Here is a 19,890-nt window from a genome sequence, read left to right on the forward strand (position 1 = left end):
AAAACAATAAATTAAGGTAAAAAATCAAATAAAATAAAGCATAGGTGTGTGAAATTAGTCCCTACTTACAACAAATGTAAAACACACACACAAAATATGATTAGGTATAGTTATTGAATTGTTAAAACATAACACACATTGATATATGAAATATCTGTGTAAATAATGAGTAATAACTTAATTGTGAACGGATAGTTTTACATAAAAAAGGGAAAGTAAAATTTGCAATTTATTCAACTTCATGACTCCACAGTTTTGGACAAATTCTGTTATGCCTGAGTCTTGACATTTAGAACAACAACAAAAGAAATTAAAAAAAAGGCACTTTAAGCACACGTAACGTTAATAGTTTTGAGAGAAATGCAAGTTAGAAATGTTTGTAAAAATAAATATATTTAGCACTACCGCTGCACACGTCACTAACGTCGCAACCCGCGCGGAGGCTCTTATGAGCGCGAGCCAAGTTTGCCCTCCGCCCTCGTTCTAACAGACGTATTTATTTACTCTGACAAGTCATTTCCCAGAGGAGAGATGCTGACATTTCCAAGTCTGCTTTCCCAACAGTAGTCGGCGTGCTTTTCCGTGTGCCAGAGAGAGAGGACCCGGGACAGAGAGGCAAAGGGGAGAGCTTTTCACGCAAACACGGCGGTCTTCCATGGCTCTCTGCAACGGAGACAGCAACAAGGTGAGTACACGGGAGACGTAGCTCACCTGCCGGAGTTGTTCAGTAAAGAAAACCCCGTCCGGCTATGGGGTTCCGTGGTTAACCCCCCTCTGGTGAAATACGGCCTCTTTGCGTATTGGGAGAAAGTTGGGGGAGAAAACGTACTACGAACAGACTGAGACTGTTGTCGTGCCACAGTTAGTGGTTCGTAACAACTAAACATCCAGGCATGTTGTTTGTACGCATAGCATGGCTCATAATTTAGTTTAAATGTTCCAGTTTATGTTCCTGTTTTATTTTTTCTCATGGTGGACACTCTGAACCGCCTCCAGCGCCGCATGGAGTTAGCATGCTGCGTTAGCTAGCTCATTGCCCTAGCATGTTGTTAGCATGCTACAACGGTTCGGGCTGTGACGACAGCACGAACACAATAATAAACTCCACTCGTGCTCGTGTCTGTTTGTGATTGTCTGTATTTATAGTAATCTCTTCGATTCTCTCGGCTGCAATCTGTCACACACTTAACTGTCATTTTGCAGCGGTCGACACGTAGCTTTTATGAGCCAACTTGGGTTGATACCGGTATGTGGAAACTGCTGTCAGACGATCTAATCAAGTTTGAACGATCTTTAATGTTCCCGAACTTTCTGTCGAGGTACATGATCGTAGATGGGTTATTTCACCCGCTTTAGTTAAACCGGGTTAGTTTTTAAAGTGTTTTCGGTAACCACGTGGGGTCATGGTTCTCCTCGCTCGTGCCTCCCTCATTTCCTAACTGTTGTGTTCGGGATCAACCCGACGTTAGATGTGAACTTTGGTTGTTTGGTTTGATTGATCGAAAAATCTATTAGCCTAAATGATCATTTAGCCAATCAACAGTTTACACCAGCGTCCAAACAACAAGCTGTGTACTTGTTTAAAATGTAGTGCTTTTTTGTGATTGCTTAGTTTGTGTGGGTCTTTGGCAAACAAATTAAATGACTTTAATTTCTGTTTCACATTATTTCTTGGTGAAAATAATGTGAGGGTTAAAAAGCATTGAAAGTCTTTTATTTTGTTAATATTTTAAACTTTTTATTTTGCCTATGCGCTGTGTTATTTCTACACCTCCTTGTTTGGCTGGAGGATTCTAGTGGTTTAAATGTTCTGGAATGATCCATGAAGGTTCTTCCTGGTGTGAGTTGGTCCGTTCAATCACTCGCCCGTGCCTGGGACTGCTGACAGCGTTGGGATTTCATGTGATGGAGCTAAATGGTTACAGCACGTTTCACACGAGTCTGTTTCCAATGGAGTTCACATGACTTTAATCAGTATCTCAGTGGGTCATATGGAGAACTAACTGAGAATAGAATAATACTTTATTGATCCCACTAAGGGAAAATTACCTTGTCACCATAGCTGTGTTTAAAAACTGCAGATGGATAATAAATAAAACAAAACATTCACATATAAATTAATAACAGTAATTATTGTCCAGTGTCTACGAGAGGTCTAATAGCTGACAAGAAGAAAGATCTGCCTGCAGCGAGGCGTTAAAGTCTCCAACTGAAGGAGCTCCTCAATGCACCCATGCTGTCATGCAGAGGATGATGATGATGAAGAGGATTGTCCATGATAGATTCCAGTTTCCGTAACATCCCCTTCTCACCCACCACAGTCACAGACTCCAGGGGACCTCCCAACTCGATCTCCGCACCAGTTTGTCAATCCTCTTCCTCTTCCTGTCAGTGCGTCCGCCCCCCCACCCCCACCCCAGCAGCTCACTCTGTAGAAGAGGGCAGATGTGACAACGCCATCATAAAAAAACTCTTTAGAAGCCTCACAAACTCTGAAGTACCTCAGTGTCCTCAGCCTCTCCTGCGATCTCCCAACGCTTCCCTGGAAGTATTTTGTGGTTGCCAAGCAACAACAGCTGATCAGCTCGTAGACTGTTTCTGACCCAGAAGTGGTGGGAAGCAGTCCAAAAAGGAGTAGCAGGCATGCCACCACACTCCCTACGTCAAAACATGTTAATATTAGAGAATAACAAAAACAAGTAAACCAACACTGAGTTATAGTAGCTGCCAGTCTACTGTGGTTTTCCCCGTAAAAATAATACTCGTGAGTTTAAAGTTGAAACTGCTTCATGTGAATTTTTTCTTTCACTCTGTCTCTGTACAGCTGGAGATCAGTTCCTCACAGCAGAATGGATCCTTGGAGGGGGCAGTGGCGATCCTGGATGCGGGGGCCCAGTATGGGAAGGTGATAGACAGACGTGTGCGAGAGCTGTGTGTACACTCGGAGATCCTGCCCTTAGAGACCCCCGCCTTTGTCATCAGAGAACAAGGTTACAGGTGAAACACTCTTCTTCCTTTTTATGAAGCTTTCTTTTATATGTAGAATTTCAATTTTTTTTTGTGCCATCTGACTATATATTTTTCTTTCCCTTTTTTTTTTAACCTCCTTAGAGCAATAATTATTTCAGGAGGTCCAGCTTCTGTGTATGCAGAAGATGCTCCTTGGTTTGACCCCGTAATTTTCACCATGGGGAAGCCGGTCCTTGGGATTTGCTATGGGATGCAGGTATTTTCTGAAATGCATGCAGTGGTTTCTGTGTTTTTTTGTTTTTGTTTAGAAGTGTTTGTACTTTGACTTGTGCAGGATAAAAAAAATCGTATTATGCTAATGTCGCCCAGTTAGCTCCATCTCTAGAATTGATGTGATGATTTTTTAAATTCAGTGTCTGCGTATTAACTGTGAGTTTTGTGTTATAGATGATGAATAAAGTATTTGGCGGCACTGTGCACAAAAAGAGCGTGAGAGAAGATGGAGTGTTCAGTGTTGGGTTGGACAACACATGCTCCTTGTTCAGGTATTGTGGTTTTATGAGTGGACTGAAATGTTTTTTTCTATTGTATATATGCATGTGTTTTGCTTTTTTATGGCAATAAACACCCATTAAAAGACAAAAGGATCAGAGATAACTGTTTTTACACTTTTATGTCAAAAAGCTTTAGGTCTATTTACCATTTCATGCTTAATTTTTGTCATTTCCTCCACTTGAAACATTTAGAGAATGTATTGTGCTAAATTCTCCACCTTTTGAAAAAAGCCTCATTTTTTTAAGACCCTTGTTAAATTTATTTATTTATATTTTCTAGCTTTTACATGGCAGCAATCAAAACCCAAGCCAATAATGTTTGTGGTTGTTTGTCCTTATCTAATTCATCATGATGTATTTAAGTCCCTTAAACTGCCACTTATTTCCAAACATCTTCCTGGAAGCTTAAATGACAATTTTACACGTTTTACAAGTCCAATTATGTTTGACAAATGAATCCAGGGATTCTGGTCAGGCGTAAAAAAAAACATTTACTTAGAAAATGTTAATTAATATTACAAACTCTTGCATTGTTGCTCCTCATGATCAAGTCAAAACTCCTTTATTTGCAGTAGTTAGTTAAAATAATTAAGCAGTCACGTGTTAAACTGATCTGCAGAATTAAAATATATATATATTTTAATGTTGTTTAGTTTTATTTCAGTTAACTTACTGAAAAATGAACACGAACTGAAACTCAAATGCCATATTAGTAGCACTGCATATCTTCACTGATGTCTGTTTTCTTTTCTTATCAGAGGTCTTCAGAAAGAGGAACTGGTGCTGCTCACCCATGGAGACAGTGTGGATAAGGTGGCCGAGGGCTTTAAGGTGGTAGCACAGTCAGGAAACATCATTGCTGGTGAGGAACAGATGAGATTAGCTGTGACCTGGTTTCACATAAACTGAAAATGTGCCTAACTGTATGTTACCATCTTTGCCGATTAAAGGTTTCCATGTTTAACACTTAATATGTCCAAAAGTATTCACTCACATGGCCTTCATATGTTTATGAATTTAAGGAATCTTCTTTTCATGTTCCAAAGAGTTTATTATTTTTTTTAAAGAGTTTATTATTTTTTTATATGAGCTTCCATTTGCTGCTGTAATAGTTTTAACTCCTCTGGGAAGGCTTTCCACAAGTCTAGGATTGTGTTTTTGGAAATGTCTAAAATGATAGGAACTCAAAGATCAATTATTTAAATTGGTGAGCAATAAAATGTTCTCCTTGTTTAAGGATTAGCTTTTTTTTCTGTGTCGTCAGTCACCTTAACCTAAACTTCATGGTATTAGTGGTTTTTATGACATTTGCTTTCTAATAAATCAATTCTGTGTTTTCTTCTGTCATTCAGGGATCGCTAACGAACAGAAGAAGCTTTATGGGACACAGTTTCACCCCGAGGTCGACTTAACGGAGAGCGGCATGGAAATGTTACGCAACTTCCTGTTTGAAATTGCGGAATGTACAAATAATTTCACAGTTCTGAACCGTGAACAGTCCTGCATCAGTGAGATCAGACAAAAAGTGGACAAATCTAAAGTTCTGGTGAGCAAAGTCTGTTAATTCTTTGAGAGGATGGCTTTTATGTTTGATGTAGCGTCATTTGAGTGAAAGGTGTGGCCGACACTTCCACAGAGAGAAAGAGCAGCAGCACGGAGCTCCCTGGAATTCACTGAACCCCTAAATTATACTGTGGTCTGTCTGTGAATAGTCTATTCCCTGAGTGTTTTCAAACTCGGCTTCATCCCAGGGGGAATGTTAGGATGATAAATGAGCGTGCGAATAAAACGGGCTCAAATCACAGGGTTTTTACTGTTTGCTGCAGATACAGATTTAGTCCGTTTCTGCAGCAGCAGGGGCATTTTTAAGGAGTGTCAGAATGCAGTGCTTATTGTGTTGGAGCCTAAAATTCGCCACGCAATTTGTTTATGTCGGACTAGCTAAATAGTTTACGTTAAAGAGCCATTCCAATGAAAATTATGTTCTGGGAGTTTTTAATCTGTTCTTGTGGCATTTTGATGGAGGACATAAATTATTCAAAATAAAACTCAAAATTGCATTTCTGGGTATTTATTTATTCAAATCTGAATCAGGAAAAGTTGAAAAAAAGGGTGTTACTTTCCCACCATTGGATTTAATCCTCAGTTTTCACGTTCTCTTTTGGATTCAGTAGGATTTGTGTATTACTAAACAGCAAAAATAAAAAATTTCAGAATATTTCTTTTCTCCTTTTTTTTTTTGCTAATAGGTAAGTAACAAAGAAGAAAAACCTTTCAGTTGTCTCAAACTAAACCAGGTTTAACTCAATTAAACAATAAATCACTTTTTAATTGGGCACAACACGTGTTTGAACGTTTCAACAGAAGCATTGTGGGATGCAGTAGGGATGTAATGATTAACTTTCCCCACAATTCGGTTTAATGGTGAATCATGCTTTTCGCTCTTAAAAAGAGAATTATAGCATCCCTAGTTTACACTCAAAGGAAAATAAAATATGTTTGTTCAGCTTAATTTACTTCCATTAATAATGTTCTGTTTTTTTTTTAAGCCTGCTAATAGATAAAACAAGATTCTACCAAGATAGGTAGTATAATGAACAATAGTGGTGTAAATGGCTTTGCTAAGATGCTGTTTCTGATTTTTCAGGTGCTGCTAAGTGGCGGAGTGGACTCCACCGTTTGCACGGCTCTCCTCAACAAAGCTCTGCCCCGGGAACAGGTCATAGCAGTTCACATCGACAACGGCTTCATGAGGAAGAAGGAAAGTCAAAGTGTGGAAGAAGCTCTTACCAAGCTGGGCATCCAACTCAAAGGTGAGCAGCGAAGTCGCTTCTGGAAAACCGTTCTTTGTGAAAGTCCTTGTTAAGCCAAACATGTCGATCTGTTCGAAAGTTCTGTGATTGTATTCTGTAATGTCATATTTACACATGCATTTTATATTTTCCGTTAGTGATAAATGCGGCGCACACATTCTACAATGGAACGACAACCCTCCCGATCTCAGAAGAGGACAGAACACCTCGAAAACGCATCAGCAAGACCTTAAACATGACCACCAACCCCGAGGAGAAAAGAAAAATTATCGGAGACACGTTTGTCAAAGTGCGTTGTGGCTTTCAAAGGTTTCCGTTTGTGCCCGAGCGCCCACTCCACTGTTGAATCTCACGTTTTGAATCGTCTTGCTTGGCAGGTGGCTAACGAAGTAATCGGAGAGATGAATCTGAACCCAGAGGACGTTTTCTTGGCTCAGGGTACCTTGAGGCCTGATCTCATTGAGAGTGCCTCTCATCTTGCAAGCGGCAAAGCAGAGGTCATCAAAACGCATCACAACGACACCGAGCTCATCCGCAAACTCAGAGATGAGGTATTTGATCGCACAGACCCGCTGTTCCTCAGATAGATTTCAGAAAATGATTAAACAGATACATTAGAAGGTAGAACGTTTTTGCAGGAGCGCACAAAACTCCTTAAAAATGCAAAAGAAACCTCAAACGTTCTGCCTCAAACGTTCTGGTTTGTGGTCACTTATTCCTTTCCTTTGTTTAGTCAAATGCTTTTGCATGAATGCTCAACTGTGGAAGCTACGAACACACAACTTAATCACCTCCTTCCAGCAGAAATGTTGATTGTGCTCTGTTATTCACCGTCCAGGGAAGAGTAATCGAACCGCTGAAAGACTTTCATAAAGATGAGGTCAGAGCGCTCGGGAGGGAGTTGGGCCTTCCAGAGGAGATCGTCTCACGACATCCATTTCCTGGTAAAAACAAAAACACCTTCCATGTCACTTAAAATTATACATTAAACGCGTTAATATAATTCACAACAGTTGCTTTTGAACTCCTTGCTTTCCTGTTTTCTTCAAAGCTTTTTTTTGGTGTGTCTGTTAAAAATGATCGTTGTCTCCCTGTTGTCCTGCCGCTTAGGTCCTGGTTTGTCCATCAGAGTGATTTGTGCAGAGGAGCCTTACATCTGCAAAGATTTTGCTGAAACAAACAATATCCTAAAAATCGTCGCAGACTTTTCTGCAAGTGTCAAAAAGGTCAGTGAGGTGGGGAGGGGGGGATGCATGTGGATTGATTATCAAATAAATGGTGACGTGACCTTGTTTTTATTGGGTGAAAAAAGCACAAACGTTGCTCTCTGAACATTGTACAGATGACCGTTTGAGGTGATTACCTCAAAGCATAAGACATGATCGTTAAAATTGAGTCGTGCTTATCCTGCTTGACATGAGCTTGCAAAAGAGAATTATTTTTTTCTTTTCTATTAGTCGTTAGTTAGTTAGTTATACAGAGAAGAAAGTATTCTATTACCTGGGGTAGTCTGTCCTCACTGCAGATCATTAAGAAAAAACTGAATGTGCTATACAAAGGTCCCATTTATCGTGGAAGTTACGTTCTAAAATAGGTGAAATCTTTGTACTAGGGTTGTAGATTTTAAACCCCTCACTGTTTAAGCTTTCCTCAGACAGACATGAACATTTGCACAAGTTTATACACTCAACATTCAAAGTGTCATTGAAAACCTAGTCCAGTATTATAGGTTTAAATGTGTTATCAAAAACACAGATCTGCTCAGAACTGAAGGTTTGTGTAGATCAGTGTTTTTCAACCTTTTCTGAGCCACGGCACACTTTAACCTTAAAAAAAATCCCGTGGCACACCAGCATCCAAAAATTAAAAAAAAAGGAGAAACTCATAGTCTGTATTGATCTACAGCCCCTCCACAATCTCACATGCATTTATGAGATAATTGTTACAGAAAAAGCTGGAAACTGCAGCTGTTTTTTTTCTAAAAGATGCAATGAAAGTTAAGTTAGAAGATTTAAAAACAGTTTGATGTGTGTTCGTTGGTTTCAAGACGTTTAACAACAGATCTCCTTGTGCGTTGTCACTCTCACAACCCAATGCATCATGGGAGATGTAGTGCATAAAACGGCCGAAGATCGCTTTTCGGAGCTTCATTGTTTTGTTCACTTGTTCCACGGTCTGATACCGGATTCTGTGCAAAGCTACACCGCTAAAGACGAGCTTTAACTGCTATTTTTGTTAGAACTGAGCGACTTTACAAGCTAAATCGGGACAAGGAAGTGAAGACTTTAAGCACTTCTGATTGGTCAGACCGATGACATGTGATTAAGCCCCCCAGGAATGATTGGTGGAGACAGTAAAGGGACGGGACTTTTCCAAAATACAGCCGAAGGTGCAGCTGAATCGCGTCATTCTTATCAAAATGTCTTTAATAAAATAAAATAAACTCAAAGAAAAAGTATTTTACGATCTTTTATATTCCTTATCAGGGCCTGTTTGGATGAACACAGAGCTGAAATCCTGGAGATGGGAAATGTTTTTAGATCAGTTAATGAGGGCAATTTCCCACGGCACACTGGTTGAAAAACACTGGTGTAGATAGTAAACTGAACGCTTCCTGTACGGGTGTTGACAGGGTCAACAGCCAATCAGGACGCAGAACAGAGTGCAGTGTTTAAAATACAAGTGCACTCAAAATTGCAAAGAAATAGCCGTGGTCTGGTCTGTACTGGATATGACGATGTAAAATGCTCTGTTCTTTCAATCTTCATGTTAAACTATGTGGACCATAATAATAACAGGCATCCATAACTGGTTGTTTAATGACCCTGCTTAAGGAGCAAGCTGGACTCCTGCAGTCACCCAATCGTAAACAGCAACCAAATCAGAAATGTCAGAATAACAGTAACAGATACTTTAGGAAAAATTGTTAGTTTCCAGAACTCACAGCTGATTTTGGACCGGTACTGTCTGGTCCAATAAACAGTTGACACCATTGACTAAAGGGGTCTACGCATTGTTTTGCTGTGTGGAGCATCCATCCTTAGTACAAATGTCCAGTTTGAACAGTTGTCAGGTTTTTTGTTGGCCTCCTTCTGTCATTTTTTAACTTAAAGCTGCTTTCTCATTTTGTTAAGCCTTCAGATGAATGACTGATCCCATTCACTAGAGCGTGTCTCTTATTTAAAATGCAATGAGTCTGGTAGCTGAAGCACATGTGAGATGTTCTATTATGTTTTTCCACATAACTGCAGAAGGTAAATGTTAATTTTTACCCTGGATTTGGGATAATTGTTGACAACTAGTTCAAAATGGAGGTAGATTTTTAAATGTGAATATGTTTGTTCAACTTTGATCATCTGAAATATTCCATGTGACAAATGTGGAAAAACCAGAGTCCTTTTACAAAAGGTTCAACATTCCATCAGCTAAAAACTGATAGCTGCTGGCTGTTTTCCAAGCGTCTCTGCTTTCTGTTCTCTTCAGCCCCATGCCTTGCTCCAGAGAGTTAAATCCTGCATTTCAGATGATGAGGAGGAGAAGCTCATGCAGATCACCAGCCGCCATTCACTCAATGCCTTTCTGCTGCCCATCAAAACTGTCGGCGTCCAGGTAGGTCCGCCGATCAAACGGCGGAACATCTTTCCTAATGCTGCCTTCACATCAAACGCAACTCGCGCATTGAGCCGTCTGCTTTAAATGGTAACGTGACGCACATTTTCTAGAGTTCAGATATCCAAACTTATCAGGAACTCTACTGTGTAACAACCACAGTATCCGAATACTCTGATACGAGGATGAATATTTGTGATGTCAGAGATTGCTGATTAACAATTTATATAAATATAGTAGAAGTAGTAAAAATAAGCTTCAGGTAATGTAGCTATCACTAAAACTGAATAATAATGTTGGATTTTAAGTATACAAACTAAACATACTGACTACCCTACCGTCACCGGAAGTAGATTCATCTTCAAAATAGTGTCGCTGAAGCTTCTCGTTTTCAGAGTAAAGCGTTCAAGTATTTTTCCTCATTGAAAAAAAAAAAGAGACTGGATTTCAATTCACTGACACAAGTTTAGAAAAACAGATGTTTAAATATGATCGACACTTTGAATAAAAAACATGGTTGAATATGACATCAAGAAAATGCATACATAGCAACAGGAATGTTTGTTTTGTTTACTTCTGGAGTTGTTGACCCATGGAGTTGACAGAAAAACAGTTAAGTGTGATGTTTTTTAAAGGGACAAATAGCCTTTTGTTTAAAAATCATTGCGTTTTGTCTGCGTTTACATGGGCAAAAGTAATCGGAGAGATGCCGGATCGGATGAGAAATGTGTCATGTAAACACGGTGTTTGGAATATTCTGCCCCGATCAGACTCGTTCGGATCAAAATTTCTTTCAGATGGAGATGGCTGGTTATGCCGATTGTTGATCCGATTGTTGTTCATGTAAACGGTTCATTCTGATCGTGTGTCACTACTGCTCTGGTTTAATGTCATGCTTTAATGTCATGCTCTGTCCAATTCTAATCCCATCATTGATCCAATCAAGATATTTTGCGCATGTAACCGCTGCTAGTGATTCTGATCTCATGGGCTAAGCATAAATTGTGGTGTTCAACTACATGTACTTTTATTTTTCAAGCATTTAGTAAAAAGACGCGCATATAACAACCGTTCAAATACAATATTAAGTAGTAAGAATTGGGTTTTAATCAGTGAATCGTTGACCTTGATTGGTGAATCAAATCCGTCAGCATTCACTGCTGTACTGCTTTGGTAGTGGCATCTTAAGGTGGACTGAGTGAAGTCCAAAACCAACATGAAGGACAAGCTCTTTGTGCTTGCACCAAATTCATATTTGTATTAAGACCAGAATAATAAACTACTTTTGTTTTTATTCTTCGTTTTTATCCGTCTCGGACAAATGCGGGACAGCAAGTCGTCAAACTGGGCCACAGAGAGACGAACGTACCCCTGAAAGCGTCCGCCATCCAGGCGCTTGTCCAGCGGTAGATGGTCAGACTCAGGGTATCAGGAGCGGGGCTGAATTCTCTCATAAACCCAGACAGGGCGCCCATGTAGATTCCTCCAACATAACCCGATTTACTCATCCAGCATCCTCCATGTCTGTTATGGTGGATCAATTAGCACTCAATAAGAACGGTTTGCTGTAGCTCCTCCCACATGGAAAATTGTGATGGCTTCACATACACACTTTTGGACAGAAGCGGCTCAAAACGGAAGCGGCGGGCCAATTGGGTTTGGTGGGAACACTGCCCAAGTGTGCCCAAGTCAGTGAAGTCACTCATAGTAGATCATTTAAGCTGAAACCAGGAGGGATGTGGATTTTTATTGGTATTCCATCCATTTCTACTCATTACTTTAGTCTTTTTCCGTTATTTCTGTGACCATTGTGAGTTTTGTCTTTATTAATGGAGGGGCAATAACAACGTTTAGTCTTTTGTGTTCTCAGAACTCATAGGTCCTATGAGTATTGAGAACACAAAAGACTAAACATGTTCTGGCTCTTCACATGTGACATTAGTGTCTGTTATTCATTTCATAAACATTTGAGTCAGGATTCTTTTTTTAAAAATGTTTTATTGATGTAGGTGTGTTCTCCACTTCCTGTTTGACACCACAGGTTTAAATGTGAGCCAAACCTCAAACTGTGAGCCAGACAGGCTGCTGTGGATAAACACAAGCAACTCCCGCTCAAAAACAGAAAGCCATTTATGACATCTAACCTTCTCCTTAACTCCCAGTTTGTTTTCTATTCTATGCAGAGTATAAGTCTGAGTTTTTCTCTTCCAGGGGGATTGTAGGTCCTACAGTTATGTGTGCGGGGTCACAAGTAAAGAATCACCGCACTGGGAATCCCTCATGTTCCTGGCTAGACTCATCCCTCGTATGTGCCACACCATCAACAGGTAGAGCCCAACTTCCTGCAGCATCAACTCATTTTACACATCACCAGAACATCCCTACATTGACTTTTCTCTTATTTCCCCTCCCTAGAGTTGTGTATATTTTTGGACCACATGTTAAGGAGCCGCCTCAAGACATTACCCCGACTTTCCTGACCACAGGCGTTCTGAGCACGCTCAGACAGGCGGACTTTGTGGCTCATTCTATTCTTAGAGATTTTGGTAAGTATGCGTTCTTGAAGGATTTCAGACAATTTCAACCTTGTGTAGTTTAGATGAATTTATTAGCCTTTAAAATACAAAAATAACAACAACAAAAAACAGGTGGTTTAGTGGAAAATATAGTTGTTTACTTAAGTCCAGTGCTTTAATTAGTTTCTTTTGTAATTTATGAATAAACTGTTTTTAATATAAAAGAAAAAAATGTGTTTAATTTATCAATTTTAGATGGACTTTCTCTTGGTTTGTATCTGTAAAACTTCTTATTTATCAAGTCCATGTTTTCTATGTTCAATTTAAATCTTTATAAGCAGTTTTTACAATTAAACAAAAAAGTAAATCGTAAGTGAAACACCAGCGCATTTAGCTTACTTTACAGCTATACTAGTTGATCAGCAATCTTTCAAGTATTTTCATGCCATCAAGATTATTCTAAATATACCAGCTTAGGTGGAAAAGTGGCCCCTAAATGTGGAGCTCCACATGTTCTCAGTGTAGGGAAGTTGAAGCAGGTGGAGGTCTAAATGCTTCCCTTTATTTAAATGGGAGTTTGTCTCAGAAGCAGAACTGGTTTGTCTCTTACACTATCTCCCTCTTTATGGTTGCATTATTTAAATGTCACTGTAAATGAACAAAAACATTTCTCTTCTCAAATGCAATGAGAAATCAGTCATTTCTAAAGAAAAAATAGAAAAATAAATCAAAACAACATAACTACACTTTTTTTAGTTTAGTTATGTCTTCTATTCTCCAAAATTGGCATTGCGCCTTAAACAGTGCAGAGTTTTGCAGTGCGTTGTGTTCTGTGTCCTATTGTCAACCAATCACCTCCATCCTGTACAAAAGGTGTTCAGTTTGCCAAATTTTCACAAGTCTTTAATCGCGAGCAGATCTTCTTTTTCATTCTATAATCCTGGACTTATTTTCCTACGAAGGCTTTAACTTTCAGAGTTTAAACAAGTGAAAAAAGTGTGAAAATGTTCATGTCTGTCTGAGAAAAGTGTATCAAGTGTGTAGTGAGGAGTTTTCTCAGCCTTAAAACATCTAGAATTATTGTAAAAAATAAAGAGGATTACTTTACTTTGGTCTATTGTGGGTTATTTGTACGACTTAAACCCCACAATAAACACGGGGGCGTTCAAAACCCATCGAGACGACTGTTGTTGTGATTTTGGGCTAAACGAATAACATTGAAATTGAATTAGACCACTGTACTCTGGTTAATTTTATGTGTAAAAATAGTCATTCATTGATATTGCATCGTACATTTGATGCATCTTATTTTCCAAAGTGTATGGTATATTTCTCATTTTTGTTTGAAGGCTTTTGCTGGATTCATGTATGATCAGCTAAACTTTAATGTATCTTTATTTATCTATTTTTTTTTATCTCCAGGCTTTTCGGGCAAGATCAGCCAGATGCCAGTGATCCTCACACCCCTCCACTTTGACCGGGACCCCCTGCAGAAGCAGCCCTCTTGCAGGCGCTCTGTGGTGATCCGCACTTTTATCACCAGCGACTTCATGACGGGCATCCCCGCCACGCCTGGCAACCACATCTCAGAGGAGGTAAAGCATGGTTGTGATAAATACCTAGATCCGGTGACACAGCAGTTTGAAGGGAGAGCCTTATAGACCCACTACATGGAAAAATTGTGTCTTTGGTGTTTTTAACATTTTCTTATGGGATTTTTTTTTTTTATGTTGGGGGACACGTTTAAAGAAAATTCTGCTCAAAATCGCATTCCTGAGAATTTCTTTATTCAAATCATTGTGAATCAGCAGTAGACGCAAAAATGCAGTTTGTAGAACAGCTAATTTGTGACTCAGCAACGGGAGGGGAAGTGGGGGTGGGGTTGCTCTGTGCCAACGGTCCCGCCCACAACTCTGAGGCAAATTTCTAATGAACTCCTGCTGCTCTGCAGAAACTATGTCCTGGAAAATGACATTTTTATTTCATTTTTTTAATTTTGGCTAAAAATGGCATAATCATAATTAAAAGACCTCTAGGATTGCTTAAGAATGGATCAAAAGATGATGCGTGTGGGTCTTTAAACAGAATCATGTTCTCGGTGTGTTTCCTGTAGGTGGTGCTGAAAATGGTAAACGAGATCAGCAAGATCCCCGGCATCTCCAGAGTCATGTACGATCTGACCTCCAAACCGCCCGGGACCACGGAGTGGGAATAGTACACCTCATGTTGCCGGACACACACAAACACACAATGAGCAAACACACTCAACAGATATCAGAGTGCTGGTAAACTGCTCTGTCTCTATCCCAAATAAAAAAACAGAAAAAACAAAAACTACAACCTCCCACCTCCCTTTCTGTCTTCAACATTCCCGGGGGGGGGGGGGGTGTCTTACTGTGACAGGTGCACATGCAGAGGCGCTGCTGCTCTGCCCCCCCCCCCACCACCACTCCTTCTTGGTCTTAACTTTTCTGGCTTAGTGATTGAATCAATGTTGCTTTTTACTAATATATTGTTACTTTTGATTATTCCGCAACAGTTCTCTGCCCTGCTAACACAAAAAGCAAACGTTTCCGTTTTGCCAGGTCAGCAGCAAAGCAGGTGGCGAGAAACCGTGACTTGAGGCGGCACCTCAGCAGACATGCTAGGAAGAGTGAAGCACGAGTACAAGGAACAAATGTTATGAAACTCCGAGGGCGAGAGGAGGGGCTGAATCTAATTAGCCGTCACTTTTTAGGTTGTGTATTTCTGCCTATTTGCCGTGTGATGACAAAGGCTGTCTGAACCGACCAACTTTTACGTTTTTTTTCTCTTTTGCCAAAACTCTTATGGACTATATTGTTCATAGTGGACTCCTGAGGATGTGCTAGACAGGAGCTGTGGATGCTGCGTCTCAGACAGCAGCCAGTTTGTGCCGCTGTGGTGGAAGCCGACTGGAGCTGTAACCGTGTACGTGCCTGTTCTGTGGTTCTTCTTGGTGTGAGCTGGTGGGGACTCCTGTCCACAGATGAGGATGCAGCAGGGTCCTCCAAATGTTGCAGTACGTGTGTTTTTATGTGGAGCATAAAAAAAGGCAAAAAAAGGTCTAAGTATAAGAGCGGTAGAGTTTATCCTGTCACCTCACCATTGGGCTGCTTTGTGTTGCGTGGAGGCAGCGTTTTGCACATTTAGTCACTTGTAAAGCCTAGGTGCCACATCAGCACAATCAATCACCCATTCACAGGAACCGTAAGTGTATAAATGTGTAGTGTGAGAAGTTCATTTGAGCAGCCTTCCCATTCATAATTTGCGTGGTGGAGAGCTGCTGTGTTCACTCACAACGTCCAGCTCATCCTAACCTCCTCATTTAGACCTTAGTGAATATAGCGCCCAGGTTCAACTGGGTTTTTAAAAGTGTATTATACCCTCATTATAAACATTTAACTGCAATGTTGTGGGTCTCTTGCCTCCAGAATTCTTTTTTTTTCCATCATTGAGTCCTTAACTTTCAGCCAGATGTTCTCTCCTGACTTGTCCTTGTTGCTTTTTTTGTGTTTCTACTTCTGTTCTGCCTTTAATAAATGTGCATTTTATGTCGCATTTGTCTCCATAGAAGAGCCAAAAGTGGACATTACAATAATATTAAGTTATGCAATTTCATCCTTTCATTGTTGGTCAGTGATTTTCATTCTCCTTGGTAACGTGCCTCAAACCAAGCCACTGCATGCAGTCTCAACAATATTTGTACGATGGAAAACTGAGCTTTAATAAAGATCTCAATGTTGGAACTTTGATATTGGGTGGATTTTTATTTTAACATGTATGGTAATGATGTACAGGGAAAGAAAAAGGTAGTTTAAGGAAACAAAACACTTTTTAATACAAAGTGCTTTTCTTAAGCAACCCAGAAAACCCAAACTGCAATCTAAATGACCTTAAAAGTCATTAACAAGTTTCTATGGCTATAAAATGATCTCGCTGCTTCCCAACGAAAGAATCTGGATGAATTGGTCGTTATCAGTTTATCCTCACAAAAAATAGATTTTCTCATTTATAGAACATGTTTCCTGAACACCAGGTGCTTTATGTTAAATAAAGAATAAAAAGTGATATCGTGATCATATAAGAGCTCCCCAACACACATACACATTTTACAAATACAAACAGGGAAAAACAGTCAGTCCAGCCTGCCACAGGTTACTAATTAAACTATGCAGCATGGTTTTGGACTGTGGGGAATAACCCAGGCATGCATGCGGTGAACATGCAAACTCCACACAGAAAAGGATCCAACTGAGATTTGAACCTGGGCCTTCTCACTGTAGGGAGAGTGTCAACCACTACAAACCAGCTCAGGACACTTGTTTCTGTAGGGTTAAGTTTTGTTCTAAAATATCTTTTTTTCACTTTAATTTGCATTGTTTTATTGTGAAACATTTAGTTTTTACTTTATAAGGTGGTGCTGGAATAAACCAGTAACCTGCAGAGTGTTGCCTGATGAAATCACGTTCATGTTTGCCAAAATAAAAGTTGCTAGATTATGATCAAATGTACAAACGTTAAAGAGTGAGTTCCACTTGTTCATATCTGCTCCTTCTTGAAAGAATAACTTCCATTTTATTGAATTTAGCGAGTTCAGCGGCAAACGTTTGGAAACACGCGGCTAATCCATCGATAGACTTATTGATGGACCTAAAACAAAACATGTTGGATGTTTTAAAGGTTGCTTATGCAGCTTTTCTCTGCACAACTTGATCGAAAGCAAAACTTAAGTTGAACTTAAATAACATTAAGTGAAGCTTTAGCACAACTGGCAATGGACAGGTCAGGTTTGTTACGTCACCCTACAAGCCAGATCCTCACTTTGAACTACTAGTAGCGAAATAGCCTGCCTTTCTTCTCAACCAATAAGGAACACATTATCACCATTAAATTCAAGAATGGTCGTCTCTAAATAATCTAGATGGTTCCACCTGGAGCAATGTTTGCCACGGTCTGATCTCTAATCACCAAGAGGCTCCGGGGTTTATTCATCTATGATCAGAGCTCATCCCAAGTACACAAGACACCAGACATTTTTCGGTAACACTAATAATTCTTAAGAGCTCATTGATTTATCATTTGCCCACATAATTTTCATTCAAAAAAAAAACGGTTCTTATTGGGTTAAAATAGTTCATTCATCTTCATAAACCGTTTTTTTCCCCTTTCGGGGTCACAGGGCTGCTGGAGCCTATCCCGGCCACTTATGGGCAAAGGCAGGGGACACCCTGGAGAGGTTGCTAGTCTGTCACAGGGCCACAATCACACCTATGGACAATTTAGAGTAACCAATTAACCATGTTTCTGGACGTTGGAAGGAAGCCCCCAGAGAAAACCCACGCATCCACAGTGAGAACATGCAAACTCCACACAGAAAGGTCCCCCATTCTATTTCATGTTGTAATGGATTTTTTTACATTGGTTAGGATCCAAACCATTCATTCATTTTCTATACCATTTTATCCCTTTTGGGGTCACGGGGCTGCCGGAGCCTATCCAGGCCACTTGTGGGTGAAGGCAGGGGGGACACCCTGATCAAGTCGCCAGTTTGTCGCAGGGTAGAATGTCCTCAATCACACACCCATTCACTCCCGCACTCACACCTATGGACAATTTAGAATTGCCAATTAACCTATGAAGCATGTTTTTGGACGGTGGGAGGAAGCCGGAGACCCCGGAGAGAACCCACGCATGCACGGGGAGAACAAGCAAACTCCACACAGAAAGGTCCCCCATAGATGTTGTTTTTCAGTTCCCCCAGCCGGGACTTGAACCCGGCAGACTTCTTGCTGTGAGGCAAGAGCGCTAACCACTGCGCCACCATGGAGCCCGATCCAAACCAACACATTTAAAAAGGGGACAAAGTCTTCAGAAGATAAGTACTCAGGATTGATGCTGTTCATAGTTATTAAGAACAGACTTAGGTCCAGCATGTGCCTCTTTCTGTGCCGGTGGTTCAGGTGTGTTCCTCCCTGCAGACTTACAGACATGAACAAACAGGTTGGACACATTTGCAGACCCATCCTCATGGGGCAAGGCTGATTTGGGTACAGTGACTGTTCTGTAATGGCTTGTTTTTTTGGATGCTACAAATTGCCACCTGCAGCTGACAATTAAATCATGGCCTCTAGCAGTTTACAGTAGTGTGCTGCAGGACTGTTTGAAAGGGATCAGCTGTGAGCACATTTCTTGGAAATATAATAAATGTTTAGTTATGTAATTTAGTCTTGACACTTGCTTTTCACTTTTTGGCATGTCCTTCCAGGGGTCACCACAGCAAGTCAGCTTTCACTGATCCATACATGTACTTAGGCAAAGATTTTTGTGCAGGATGCTCAGATTTTATCTGAGCTGGGGACTGGCACGGGGGAACCCAGACCCAGGACCCCTTGTGGCTACATGGGCAGTAGGATGAAGGGTCTTGCCTAAAGATGAAGCTGAGCTCCCTTATTTTTGACACTTGTAGGTTTAATGCGTGTTCTCTGCTGTTTCTGAGAAAGAGAAAAAACTGTTGTAGCATCATTTTCTACCATATTTTAGTGCTTGCTGAAATGAAAACAGTTAAGTTCATGAAATAAAAAGTGTAAGGAGATAAAAAATACTATAAAGCATTGCCCCTTTTTACACTTCTGCATCTGTTTGTTTCTGTTTGTGGCTCTTTTCCCTTGAGAGCAGACGAGACACCTGTCTCATGCTGCAGCCTTGTTTGCCGCCTGCTCCGGTGAGAGCTTTCTAAACTTCTTCAAGCCGTCACAAAGGATGGATATCATTAGCTTCGCGCTCGGATTCTGTGCCCTTTTTTGTCTTCACGGATCCGTTTCAGCAGAATCCACCTGCAAGCTGAAGGCCAAGTTCAACCTGAACAGCTACAAAGATGTGGAGAAGAAGAAGGTTGTTATTGGGGGCATGTTTCCAGTTCACAAGCGCATTGCCTCTAATGATGGGAACACGTCTAGGGTACCTGTGTCCTCAGGATGTGAAGGGTGAGTTGAGTCAGTTTTCCTGGACTGGTTCATGCCTTTTACACTCTTTCAACTGCTCTTTTAGATTAATTCATTCCTGTAACTTAGGATCTGAACTTGATGTTAAAGATGATAAATGTTGAACCCCATAACCTCAGGACTTCAAGGCAGCAACTCTGGGACCAATTAGCTACAGTCATTCAAACATCGAATTCATGTTAATGTACAACACTAATCAACACATCTTTGAAGTACCAAATATTGAAACTGAAATATTAAGCTGAAATTGTGCTAAAAATGCATCTGTTATTTTTCTTGGTACCTATTTCCTTTAAGAGGTCCCTCTATCAATGGAAGTTAATGCAGTAATAAGCACTTATTGTGCATTGAATAAACTAATAATAACTGCTTCCTGAATCTTCTTGATGCGGAATCCTTCAGATTC

General features: G+C 40.3%; 1 protein-coding gene across 1 annotated transcript; it reads left to right on the plus strand.

The window, feature by feature from the left end:
- The first annotated feature begins 323 nt into the window (after positions 1 to 323).
- On the plus strand, positions 324 to 16,235 carry gmps (guanosine monophosphate synthase). Its single transcript, XM_004075836.5, has 16 exons — positions 324 to 685; positions 2,825 to 2,997; positions 3,112 to 3,226; positions 3,418 to 3,515; positions 4,283 to 4,386; positions 4,877 to 5,070; positions 6,172 to 6,337; positions 6,475 to 6,626; positions 6,715 to 6,888; positions 7,176 to 7,281; positions 7,448 to 7,563; positions 9,821 to 9,946; positions 12,158 to 12,273; positions 12,362 to 12,492; positions 13,885 to 14,057; positions 14,576 to 16,235. Exons 1-16 carry the CDS (start codon positions 656 to 658, stop codon positions 14,675 to 14,677), a joined length of 2,076 nt encoding a protein of 691 aa, XP_004075884.1. The 5' UTR covers positions 324 to 655; the 3' UTR covers positions 14,678 to 16,235.
- Positions 16,236 to 19,890: the final 3,655 nt, after the last annotated feature.

The sequence above is a fragment of the Oryzias latipes genome, chromosome 13, assembly GCF_053564925.1.
Source record: "Oryzias latipes strain Hd-rR chromosome 13, Olatipes_Hd-rR_3.1".
Taxonomy (NCBI): Eukaryota; Metazoa; Chordata; class Actinopteri; order Beloniformes; family Adrianichthyidae; genus Oryzias; species Oryzias latipes.